Genomic DNA, 12,846 nt, shown 5'->3' with positions numbered 1-12,846 from the left:
TTTTGTGACGAGCTGGATAGTTACCGCCAGCCACGCCATGCTATCTGCAGTTTGAAGGCAAGGGTAGCAGAGCTTTTCAAGGAACCATCTAGCAGTTTTGTCTCCTTACTAGCATTTTTAGGCTCTTCACATGCTATGGAATCCAGCCACCCGTAGCATGCCTCCCTTGGCTCATCTTTGGATGGGTCAACTGGCCGATGAAGGTTAGCCCGTCGGTATAAGCACCGGTCGATACGCCTCTACTGACACGACTTGTTGCACGTAACTCACCTCCTGGAGCATAGTGAATTCATAGGTTCACAAGAGAGTTATAGGTATTTCCGGATCCACATGCTCGTCTTCGTGCTCGTCTATTGCCTTCCTGCTACAAAGCCAGTTTTATAGGAGTTTATCCATGACGTTCTTCTACCACCTGAGCACCTTGCTGCGCATACTCGGGTCGACTGTCTTCAGCACTCTCTCTGGGGTTGGGGTCAGCCAGTTCATATTCTTCCTGGTCTCTGCGACGAAGGGGCTACCAATGCCCACAACATCGACGGGCTGAGCTGGCATGTGCTTTCTAAGCTGAGTGTAGCACCCTGATCATCCGTACTGCATCCAAGGCAGGCAAAAAGAGAAGCCATGTTCGGCTCCACTTATTAAACCATACGGCATGGGCAAAGGGCCTACACTCCCACTTAATGCATAAATACCCTGCTGGCAGCGCGTGAGCTTCTTGCTGAAAGTAATAGAAATGTGCCGCCTGACCTATAGAGTAATCATATGTCACATGTAGTGTGAGAGCCATTTCGCCATCGTCTTCGAATCCGGAATTACTCTCCTTGAGATCTCTGGAAGCAATCATTGAATCGACATCCCAATTGTCTATGACCGAACCCTAATAGATTTACCTAAAAGGACTCGCGCGTTCTATAGCTTATTATTTACAGTTGGCAATATCCAACGAGCCTCCCGTGACAGGAATATGCTTGCAGCCCTGAATCCTGAAACTCTTCATTTTCGACCCCTTCTTGCTGGTATTCTTCGACCACTTTGTGGGCCATAAATCCCCTTTGTCAGCGGCCGTCGCGGACCCAAGTTTCTCGCCCCGGCAGCCAATCTCGCTGTGAATCGAGATAGAGCAACGAGTCCAAATAAAGCTGCAGAACTCAAAGGAACCGACACCCTTTGAAGTGATGTCGTTGTCGATCGGGTAGCAGTCGTTGTCGCCGAGACTGCTGTGGTAGTGGCGCTTCTTTCCGTGGTGGTCTTTTCCGGTCCAGACTGTAAAGCTCCAGGCGTCCGCGCCGGCGACGGCAATTGTAGTGAGTGTAAGGAGCGAAGAGAGCTTCATGATAGATTGGTTGTGCTTGAAATGACTTGAAATAGGTTTGTAGAAGAGTCTGTTGTATTGTAGAAGAGTCTGTTGTTTTGTAGAAGAGTCTGTTGTATTGTGGAAGAAGACTCTGTTGTATTGTAAACATACGCAGACGTGACGCGGCCCTTATATACTTGCGAGCAGTGGTTTGCAAGTAAGCCCGGCTCCATTATCACAAGTCAGCCTGGCGTCATTATCACAAATAAGCCCGGCGTTATTATCCGATGAATTTCTTAGCTAGGTCTGAAGCTGATCGGGGATCTTGTATAAGCAAAAGAAGCTTCCGGATCGGGTATGGCCTCCGACCTGGCAGTGATCTTTGCTCTTTGCAGCGATTGTCATCTGCATAAGTCCCAGAGGTTACCGAAAGCCTTTCGACTTGAGAGGTAAGCTGGGGGAGGTTAAACCCTATTAAGAAATGAATCCACCCAGCTCCATGAGTTACACCGATTCCCTGCCTCTTAGTAGAGTGTTACTTCGCGAGACTTCAAGGGAGAGCGAGGCACTGGCAGAGGACTTTCCGAAGAGTATTCACATCGGCCAAGACGGCGTTTTGAGCCACTTTCTATTGAAGCTACCGCGCCTACCATAGCGGTACCGGGTAGCAGTCCTTGTTGGCTGAAAGGGGGACCCGGGGAGTGTTGGGGAGGCTGCTGGGGAAAATACCCGCTGTATTGAGGCTGCGTCTCCGACGATCAATACATCATTTCGATAATATTTTTAGGTTACTGATGCAGGGACATGGTGGGTATTATGCACGCCGAGATAAATATAGACACGAACCAGCTGCGTTATCTAGAGGCAGGTCGATCCCTGCAATCATCAAAAGTTCCCACCTTCCCTTCCCTTGTTAGCGCTCGGGCTGCTGGGGACAATAATTCCTCAATCGATTCGCTTGCTCAGAAAAAGTTCTACCACGCTTATCTTATCACCCTACACCCAGACGGTGCGATAGAATTTTGCCTCCCCACGACGAGTTATGCGGCATGACTACGGGAGATCCACAGTCGTCAGCGGGACCCCACGGAACGGAACAAATGAACCCGGGGCTACTGGATTACGACGAGACGAGCCAGTAATCCAACATGTATCAACGGATCACGGTGAGTCCGTGATCCTTAGTGGACAGAAAAAGAGACCCCCAGCGTATAGAACCCCTAAGATCCTATCCAGATAGACCTCCTTTCTAAGCTCCTGAGCTATCAATAACATAGTCAACTTTTGCCTTGAATCAGCCCCCAAGACTCACCCCATGACAGACCCCGGTGATCATGACCAATATCTTTGCTCACGAGAAGAACCTGCTCTTTGCCTTTAGGCATAAGAGGGAAACAAACTGCCCAATCATCCTTGTTGCGCATTCGTTTGGGGGGTTGTGGTTCAAGAGGTAGGGCTGCTGAAACAACCGTGCTAGTATCTATCCCCCTAGGCGAGAGGAGACTAACGGTCTTTGCAGATGCTTGAAAATTCAAGAAAGCAGAAGAAAAGACTTCAGCGACATTGTCGAATCAACCACTGCTCTCGTATGCCTTGAGACACCCCATAGGGGTAATAGAGATATAGTGAGCGTGGCAGAAGTCGTACGCAAGACTGCTAGTTGTGTCTAGATGAACATTATTAGTTCTACCGTGCTCGGTGCTTCGGGTTTGAAAACCTCGGATCTATGACGATGTCAAAAGGTTCCTGGATAACGAGTCTCGGCGCGGGGCTTCTGAGTGGAAAAGTACGTTTCACTTACTACTACCGGGATGATTCTTGATGTCTTTGGCGGGGCCTTTATCTAGGGCCCGTCCACTAACGGATGATTTCCAGGTTGCCCCTGATAGCTCTTCCACACTTGGAGATCCACGAGAGCACGCAGAGGGAGGGGATAGGTATTAAATCTCACGTCCTTCGATATCGAGCCTTATCCTCCCGTTCCATGTCTTTCAGACACCAACGGGGAGATGTACCTGGGATGTGTTGGACCGTCATGCAGAGAGCTGAATGCACACAAGAAAGATGGACCAACTATCAGAGAGGCAACCAGGATTTACAAGGGGCAGGGAGACCAAGAAAGAGAGCGTGCATCTGTCTTTGGGCGTTGACAATCGCAGGTTGCAATGCCAACAACTTCAAAATGATGGTTACTGTCTGATAGTTTAGCTGTTGAAATAATAAAATCAAACCCTAACCTCACGCAAAGAAAAAAAAAAAGAAAAGAAAAGAAAAGAAAAAAAAAAAAAGAGAGAGAGAGAGAGAGAGCACTCATTTCCTGAGCCGGCTGCACCCAATAACTCGACTATCTCTCCCGTAATGTCTCCCTTCCCTAGACGCTTCACAGCTTTTGCAGAGGCAGACCCTTTGACCGCCTCGGGAAGACCTTACTGCTCCTCTTCGTCAGATATGTGTCCCTGCTGCGAAGGGGGTGTAGTTTCGAGGTGACAAACCAAATATATGTCATTGGCATGGCCTTCCCGGGTACCCTCAACCTCGAGAGGGCTCAAATCTCATGTGCTGGCCACCGATGCCTCGGGACGTTGACGTGGGCCGCCTCCGTTCTTGCCATGGACGCCGCAGTGCCGTAGCGCTAGGGAACCCGACTTTCCACTAACTGCAACAACGTGACATAGGCGCTTACCGTGAATCTTCAACACGGCGGCTACCACGTCCGCGAGCGTGGCGTTACGGGGAGCTCAAAAGGCCAGTCGGGCAAAGAATTCTGATGGCCGCAGCCTGCTCTTTCTTGAGGATTAGCGTCGTGCCTTATGCATTGAGGAGCTGTAGGAGACGAAGAGGAAAAGAAGTGGTGGAAAGAAAAGGTTGCCTGCCAGATATCACCATGATCCGTCGTTGGTTACATCGTGCCGGCAATATCCTGATATATATCTTCCCCCGCCCACTGTCCCGGGCCCGAAGCCGACGTTGTGCCATCACTCCTTAGCCTGCAAGGCACGGTCTTTCATCGCAGTCAATGCCCTAGCGTACATGGTATTTCACACTTTGTCCGCAGGGGTGGGGCTATCGTCCTGTACCACGGCGCAGTTGGCAGCGCGCCTCATTTTTGCCATAGCCTTGGTGAACTGATGGTATGCCACTGTATTCCTTGTAGGCTCGCCAGTAATATGCTGCATCGTCGTGCTATCGTCTATTTCTCGATGAGTGGGCTGCCTGTACGTGAGGAGTCGCCATGGCTTCGTTTTCAGTGGAGTTGGTGAAGGTTTTGGCCGGCCCTTCTATTCCTTGCCTCCTGTGATGCATTCACCTTCTCGCCAGAACCCCTTCCGCAGAGGCTCGTAAACTCCGGTATCAAGGTAAAGTCCGGGGTCCATGTCCAGCCGAGGCAAATCTGAACGTTCACTAATCTTCTGTTGGGCTTCTAGCGCAAGACTAGTTCGAAAATGGTAACATCGCCGGCGGGAAGGATTCAGCTCCCGACACTCCTGAATCTTCACCATTCCTGGAAGTGTGATCATGCGGGTTATAAATAATGATGGCATGAGACTGACAGCTCGGGAATGACATCTAATAACCCTGAAGTCACCGAGGCGGCTGTGAGACTAGGGGCTCCCCAGCCATCCGCAAAGTTCGATGGATTTACACACCAAGAACCACTCCGGTCGACGGAACCATCGGAGCAATAGGCCGGCTAAGGAATCCGACTCCTGTCCTCCTTTGATAACGACAGTGGATCTCCCCCCTGAGATGTGACGTGACGTGGGACATTAGTCCCACAAAACTGGGAAAACAATAAATATTAAACTTATCCCAGGTCTCTCTCACTTTTATTAAATCCCCGTTACATCCGGTATTGATAAATATCCGTGGACCCTCCTTTCCGCAGCGTCGGATTTTCTTTCCTTTGCCTCTGTTTGTGAATGTCAAACCCGATCGTTGACGTAAGATGGTCGCGATGGTTTCTCCAGTGGATTGGATAAGCGCCGTATGGCGGAGCGCGCTTTCGCAGGTGAATCTGAAGACGATTGTGGTCCTCTACATCCTCCTCAACATGAAGAGCCTGCACTTTATGTGGCATGTATGTCAAGCTTGTTTATCACACTCCGGTGCCGCCCTTCAAACTAGCTAATCGTCCGCTTCTCCTAGGTCCGCTTCATCAAAATCCTGATCCGCCGCATGACCGACCCCGCCGACAAACACCTCAGCCCGCGCTGCCTCTTCCTCCCCGCCATCAGCTCGACGCGTTCCCCGCTCCTCGAATGCGACTACAACATCCACAAGTCCAACTCGACCTACTTCAGCGACCTCGACATGTCCCGTGGTCATCTAACACTCGTGCTCTTCCGCAAACTCTTCAACCCTATCCCGGGTCCAAATAAACGCATCGCCGTGCTAAGTGGCGTGCAGTGCGTATATCGCAAGGAGATCAAGCCATACGAGCCATACGAGATCTGGACCAGGGTCTTGACGTGGGATGACAAGTGGTTGTATGTGGTTAGCCACTTTGTCGAGAAGGGGCGATACGCCCACAAGGAGTATGTGATGCAGCCGGGGAGCAGACCACCTAAGAGGAGAAGGAATCTCCAGCCCAAGGCGCCGCCGAAGACCGTATATGCCTCGTGCATCTCGAGATATGTCTTCAAGCATGTGAGGAAAACCTTGCCTCCTGAAGATGTATTGCGTGAATGCGGGCTGTTGCCAGAGGAAGGGAGTAGTGAGGGGGCCATGAGCCTCGAGGAGATTGAGGCCGTACGACAAAAGTGTTTGCCGATTGCGAAGCTTGAGGATGGGTGGGATGCTGTGCATGAGCTTTTTGATGGGGATGAGACGGCGGCCCTCGGGCGGTATACAGATCTCTTTTGGAAATAATGGAAATCGCCGTGAACCCTCGGCGAGTTTGGGCGTATACGAGGAGTCAAGTTGGAATCCGGGACTGGAATATGCGGATATATACTAGACTAATAATTAGACCTGATAGATTCGACAGACTAAGCGAAATCTACTTGACCCAACAACGGGCATTTTTGTACACCTCTGCCTAGTGTCCTTCAACTCGCCACGATTTATTACCAAGTCCGTTCGCGATGGTGAGTGTCCAGATAACTCTGATGAGTGTCTGCCTGCGGGAAAGTCTTAGAAGATCTTGCAAAAGGAAAGCACGCCTGGTAGATTAGAGTGTATATCTATTCTTGCCTAAACAGTGATGATGTCTCAAGCTTGAAAGACTTCAAATTCCCCTCGAAAATTAAAGATACACAGAAATAATTTCTAACGCCAAGAACGATTCCACCACCTTTCAAAACATTCCAGTTCTTTCCCTCTAGGCTTTTTGCTCTCAAACATGAAAAAAATGAAGGCCCACTCCTCCCTAGCAGTACATCAAACGAGCTGTTCCGTGCCCATGAATCCGCCATGCCTCGCTCTTGAGAAAGAATCCCCGATAAATGCTATCACAAAACTTGCCGCAGTCTCGCGTCTGCGTTTCAAAATAGTAATATTACAACACGTTTGCTACGGGGTTTCGCGGAAGAGCCACAGCAGTGTTACCCACAGAAACCCTTAACGACATCGCTCCGCATCGCCCGAGAGTTCGCAGTCAGGTCATGATGGGAGCAGAGAAACTACTAGGGCCAGCTTCCGGCCAGCTTCTCGGCTCCACTTCCTTCGCCAAATCGTCAGACATGGCCTGCAGGACGAAAATGACTTCGTCGATGATGGCCGCTTGAAGATTTTCGTTTGAGAGGCTGCTTGCTGATTCGAAATTGCAGTTGACCAGCTTCTTGGTTACCCTGTGGTATTTTTCCCCAAGGAACGACAGTCGCCCCATCCTCCGACGAACTGTGATCACGTCTTTCCATGGCACCGTGTCCCATATGCCGATTTGTAGGAGAGCGACGCCAACACAGTACAGGAGCATGTTTTCTATGCCGAAGGCCTCTTTGGCGTGGCGGATGTCCTCCTTCGACAACCTGTTGTTGGCCTTGCCCGCCGCTATCCCGGCGTCCATTTCCAGGTCGGGGGTAGACATGTCGGCTGTTAGGTGTAGAGTGTGGAGGCATGCTGCGAGGTCTGGGTCGTCGTCTCTTTCGGTGTAGAACTGTACTTGGGACATAAGACAGCCCTCTGGCCAGCAGCGCGTGGAGTGGAATTTCAACACGGCCTTGACAAGCGTTAACGCCACCGCGATACGGTGTCGGTCGGAAACGACATCGTAGACGGGGAGTTCAAGGAGAGCTGACAGGGCCACTGGATGGCCAGTATTCACTAGGCTCTCAACGTCCTGGACAGCGTCGTCGAACTCAAAGCGAGACTTCCTTGATATCTCAAATTCGCCGAGCGCTATCAGGTTGTTCGCCTGGTTGAGCAGCCCGCAGACGCTATCACCATCTTTGGGAACAATATGCGTTACCCCAGGCCCAAGTGTCGACGCCTCGTCGTCACTGCTGGTTGAGGTGAGAGTTCTCCGTCTTTTGGGCGATGGAACATCCTCATCCATGTAGTATATCGGGTCTGAGAAAGGATCACCACCGAGGCTAGCGGCAGGAGACAGGAGACCATGACACTGGTGTATCGACGACCTTTTGACCTGGAATGGGAGAGTGCGACTAATGAAGATGGTTTGGTTAGCTTTCGCTTGAGCCCTTGTCTTCGGTTGGCCAATCTGCTACGACTCTACGTACCAGTTGGGAGAATGGGCGGGAAACTGGCGCCCCTGGCCAGCACATTCCAGTAAGAGGCCCACGGCGGCATCCCCACTCCCGCATTGTAGGCACCGCAGTAGTACCTTTGCGGTATGGCGCTCATGGGTACTATCACCACAGGACCACTGTGTTGAAAGCCCATCGAGGAACCCTGTCAACAGCGACCTCGTGCGTTTATAATGTCTAAGAATTTCGCGACTTGTTTGGCCTGGAGGGGTCGGGATCGATCGAGGGTGACTTGTAGATGAACGGACGGCGACGACGGAGTATTCGGGAGGTGGAGACTCCCCCGAGGATGTGTGTGACGATCTCCGAGCACTGCGTTCGCTAAAGAAAGCGGATGCTTCTCTTAAATTTCTCATCTGCGCGTTCATCTCCTTCATGATGTTGATCTGGTCCATGAAGTCTTGTTTCTTGAAAGCGATTCGGAATGCATCTTTGGCGGACTTTGTCCTGCGAACCTGTGACAAAACTGGTTAGCAATCAATCACTAGGGTCATATATCAAGGAAGGCCATCGTGATAATAGATGCCATAGGTTGGACTCGAGCTGAGACTTGCCTTTTGATTCGGCTCTGCAAAGACGCTCAGGTTCGCCTCCATCACTTTCACGGTGGACTCAAACTCCTCGATGCATTCCTTAAACCGATCCATCCTGGTCCCAAGATACTTGCATAATGATTGAGCAACCTCCACCCGCATAGACTCCCATTCTAGAGCTTTGCTGTCGAAGACCATGGCCTCCGCCCGGCCTCTGGTTAACACCCCTTGATCCTCGCACGCGAGAAGGAGTACCCAACACAGCTCATCTTGGAAATTATCGGCCTGGGTCCGGAACCTTCGACGGACGAGGTCGACCTCCCTATCGTGCCGCCGGAGAATCCTAAGCTTTGCCCTTACTACCGATGCTCCATGTATGGCAGAGAGGCAGATCGGGATCACGGCTAGTGCCACCTCAGCCATGACGGGCAAGGCAAACTGCTAGTCGGTTTTTTTTTTCTTCTTCTCTTCACTTGCTTTCTAACAAGGGTTGTATTTTTTTTTTTTTTTTTCGGTGCAAGGTGAAATAGGCGAGAAAAATGTAAAATCTGTGGATGCTGCAGACCGGGCTATGTAGGTTGGGGGAAAAGCGAACCGGGCCGCGGGATGAATCTGCCAAGACGGGATACAACGCACTATTTACTGCCGTCAGCAAGTCCTCATTTTCCCCCCGAAGCAGGATGTAGGACTTCCATCAGCATGCAGCCCTACTTTTTTTCGTCGTCAGAGCCTGCCCACCGAGACAAAACTTGGGGCTTGCTGCACTGTCGCACAACTGCAACCCTTCATCGGCGCGGGGCTTGCTGTTTGGGGAAGCCTGGAAGCCAATCGATTTTTGCACAGCCCCAGGCAGACTGTCTTGCATGCATGCATCGCCTCATAAGACGTGCATGGGAACACGCCCCAGATGATCACAAGTTCCATGGATGTCGAATGATGCAGCGGGCGAAACAGCAGAACGCCCTGTTTCGTTCTTTAGGACGGCCGTTCGGCATGTCGGCACGCACTCGTCGGCCGTAATCCCACTCCTTCGAGTATATCATTCCCCCCAAGCCACAGCCTGCCTCACTGTTCTAGGGCTGTCGTACCCTGCGTTAGCAGGACCCCCTGTGCTGTCAGTCTCGGTTCTGACGCTCCTTTTCATCCGACACTCGACTCCGCTAGCGTCTTTTGATTCTTCGCTGCCCTCGACAGTGAAATTATCTTGGGTCCTCCGATCAAGAGTAATGGATTCTGATCTACTCAAGCGTGCACCTGTGCCGTTGAGTGATGTTGAGATCAGAGAATGGCAGCGACGCGCGTCGTTGGAGTGGGAGCCACCGGCCCAGCAAGGTATCGTGGCCAGCCTGTTCAGGAACATATGCCTTCTTTACAAGGAAATTCTACATGCCATCGCTGGTTCCCGCAGCATCAAAGTTCGAAAGTCGATATACCGTCGCCTGGAAAGCGGATATACTGGACTCCTCATTTGGGGTAGGGACTATAATGTGGCGGATGGGAAACTTGATCGGAAGCTGGACAATTCTCGTCGGCTCCAACACGCGACGATCAAGATTATGATGAGCATCTGCTCCACGCTGACTGAAGGTAGGCAAGCTCGGCTATCGCTTTTTTTCCCCCGAGGAACCTACTCTTGCGGCCCCAATAATTTTGGGGTGCAGTGGAATGTAAAGCTGATTTATTATCGTCGTAGAACTTGTACCTCTCATACGATTCGATCCACGGACTGCGGCAAAGGTAAAATCCTTGGCTCAGCTGGTCTCGGATTCCGTGGAAGACGCTGTTCTCTCTCTTCAACAAGCGGCGGGAGGTTTTGGCGGGTTAAGCGACGACGGGAGCGACACGGATAGCGTCTGGTCAGACGACGCGTCCATGGATGAAGTGGCAGGGAGTCTCAAGACGGATGTCGAATGCCTCATGGACATGGGCCCGCGATTTAGGGATCCGCTGCCGAACAGCGTGGCGGATCCAGACCCTGCGAAGAATCAGGACGCTCATCCCGATAGTGCCGAGGCTCCATGGGACCCCGTGAAGCTTTTCTCCGACCGGATCAAAACGAAGTTCCCCAAGTGCCATCCTAATCTAGTCTTTTCTTGTTCCAAGTCCGTCTACGACACGCTATTAAGACTTCACGAATGCAGGGAGCGCGCTACAATCCCTGAAGTTCCCCAAAAGAGAATGCATGACCCTCCAGACTCTGCACTGGGAACAAGCCTTACTGGAGACGATCAGGAACCACCGCAACCACGAGTACCTCTTTCTGGCGGAGCTAGCCTGGCTGGGGATTCCAAGGCGCCGACGATCTTCTCTTTCATAGGCGAAGATGGGAATACGCGTGCGAGGCTCCCCTCTCAGCCAAAGGATGTTAGCATTGGACAACCGTTCTCATGCATGGCCTGCGGACGCCGCGTGGTTAAATCCCAGTCAACGCGGTCATGGAAGTACGTCTCCTCTCATTTCCTCTCACTTCTTCTTTATTTTCCTCCCTGCGCCTTTTGTGACCTCGTTACATTTCGAAATCGCGTCACTGACTCTCTCTCTAGACAACACCTTCTCTCCGACCTGCGGCCCTGGATATGCTGCCAAGTGGCTTGCCCGTGCGACCACAAACCCTTCGTACACAGAGAAAAATGGCTCACACACCTTAGAGCCCAACACGAGCTCCACCCAGAGTGGGACGACAAGAACTGTCCCTTCTGCGCCAAGTCCGTGCCCCAAGGAGGTGCCGACATGATGCGTCACGTCGAGGTGCACCTGCAGGAGATCTCTCTCATGGCGCTTCCCTCTCCGGGGCCCGACGAGGTTGATGAAGATGGCGGATCGAACATAAGTGAATGGGCGTCTCAAAGCCGCGACGATAGGGATGTCAGGCAGATAAGTAGCATGACGTTGATTGAGCGCGTCCAGGATCATCCCGTTTACAAGTCGGCGAAGCCGCGAGCGGATGGGCTTTGGCACTGCGCGTGGGAAGGAGAGGATTATTGCGAACATGAACCAACTATGCTCAGGGCCGAGTTTGAGTGAGTGCATTTTCAGTCGCTTCTCTTTATCTAACGTAGGTGTATACTGACGCACTCCATCTCTAGTGAATACATTGCCCGCCATCTCCATGACTTCACTTGCAAGGTAGAAGGATGCTTCACAGCCGGCCGGGCCTTCCTCTCCCCCGAATGCCTCCGACTCCACCAGCGAGATGCGCACGGCATGTTCAAGGGCGAGGATCGGCCGTGGCTCTGCACCAGCAGGGGCTGCGGGCGATCGATACCGGGCAACGGGTTTGCCAGCTGGTGGGTCTTGGAAGATCATGTTCGCGTTGTCCATGGACATCTCGAGGGATTGCCGCCTCTGCCGCCTAAACCAGATGATGAGTAAGGATGTAATTAAATGGAAATGAGGTGTGCGGAGGGGCGTGATTATACGTTGGGGGAGTGGGGATATGATTGTCTCCATTCTCAGGATAGCATACGTACTAGGGCTTCGGTGACCGGCATTTCCTTCGTAGTTTCAGATGGTGTTTAGGTAGTTGGGCGAGATAAAGCAGCCACTGACTGGTTGCCAGTTTCATGTTTCTAGTCTAGGAAATGAATTATTAACATTGCTTGCTTGAGAGAGATCATTAGTCTGGCTCCTCAAGCTTTATGGTTCCTTGTTCAGTTGGGAATCTCCTCACTCGGCGGCTCCGCATTGGCAAGGTTGGCTGTACTGCTCGAGATCTACCTCTTGTTTTTCTTACCTCCTTTGAACTCCCTGAGACGCGAAACCTGTTACAATAGGATATCTTGTGATATAAAATGTAAAAAGGGTAAAGGTGCAAAAAAAGGAAACTAACTTCCCCACCAAGGGTCGAACTTGGAATCTTCCGATTAACAGTCGGACGCCTTAACCATTTGGCCATGGAGAATTGCCTAAGCATCTCGTTGGTTGAGCTTTTAACATGAACCCACAATGCTACATACATAGGCGAGTGGAGTGTTGGTGGGAGACCATCTGCAGGCGAGCGGGACTGAGATGCGAAACTGGTGGAAATAGACCCCAACTGTTTTAGGCGTGGACCCATAACTCGGATCCCCAAGGTATGGGAAAGAGGTGGACAAATAATGAGACCTTGAACAATTAAACCGCCCTTTTATTATTAAATTCAATAAATGTGACAGAGAATTTATGGATATGAAGTAGTGTAGTGCGCATCTTCTGGTCGTATCATCACCAGCAACAACCAACCCCCTTTTTGAGAATATAAATGCTGATACAGACCCAATTCCTTCCAGTTCTAGCCTACGAAAGAGACAACCTAAGTACTGAACGAAGTCAA

General features: G+C 51.3%; 3 protein-coding genes and 1 pseudogene across 3 annotated transcripts; 2 read left to right on the top strand and 2 right to left on the bottom strand.

The window, feature by feature from the left end:
* Positions 1-919: 919 nt before the first annotated feature.
* Positions 920-1,333, bottom strand: SAPIO_CDS4789 (annotated as a pseudogene; the record flags this gene model as incomplete).
* Positions 1,334-5,240: 3,907 nt separating this feature from the next.
* Positions 5,241-6,163, top strand: SAPIO_CDS4788 (uncharacterized protein; the record flags this gene model as incomplete). The annotated part of the gene is made up of 2 exons (XM_016787256.1): positions 5,241-5,372; positions 5,441-6,163. The coding sequence occupies 2 exons, from the start codon at positions 5,241-5,243 to the stop codon at positions 6,161-6,163; spliced, it is 855 nt and encodes a 284-aa protein (XP_016643135.1).
* A 727-nt stretch (positions 6,164-6,890) lies between these two features.
* Positions 6,891-8,957, bottom strand: SAPIO_CDS4787 (uncharacterized protein; the record flags this gene model as incomplete). The annotated part of the gene is made up of 3 exons (XM_016787255.1): positions 6,891-7,899; positions 7,975-8,456; positions 8,607-8,957. The coding sequence occupies 3 exons, from the start codon at positions 8,955-8,957 to the stop codon at positions 6,891-6,893; spliced, it is 1,842 nt and encodes a 613-aa protein (XP_016643134.1).
* An 803-nt stretch (positions 8,958-9,760) lies between these two features.
* Positions 9,761-11,906, top strand: SAPIO_CDS4786 (uncharacterized protein; the record flags this gene model as incomplete). The annotated part of the gene is made up of 4 exons (XM_016787254.1): positions 9,761-10,121; positions 10,228-10,975; positions 11,183-11,554; positions 11,621-11,906. The coding sequence occupies 4 exons, from the start codon at positions 9,761-9,763 to the stop codon at positions 11,904-11,906; spliced, it is 1,767 nt and encodes a 588-aa protein (XP_016643133.1).
* Between the last annotated feature and the right edge of the window lie 940 nt (positions 11,907-12,846).

The sequence above is a fragment of the Scedosporium apiospermum genome, assembly GCF_000732125.1.
Source record: "Scedosporium apiospermum strain IHEM 14462 chromosome Unknown SEQ_SAPIO_0094, whole genome shotgun sequence".
In the NCBI taxonomy this organism is placed as follows: Eukaryota; Fungi; Ascomycota; class Sordariomycetes; order Microascales; family Microascaceae; genus Scedosporium; species Scedosporium apiospermum.
Note: the sequence above shows the minus strand (reverse complement) of the source record. Positions and strands in the feature narration are given on the sequence as shown.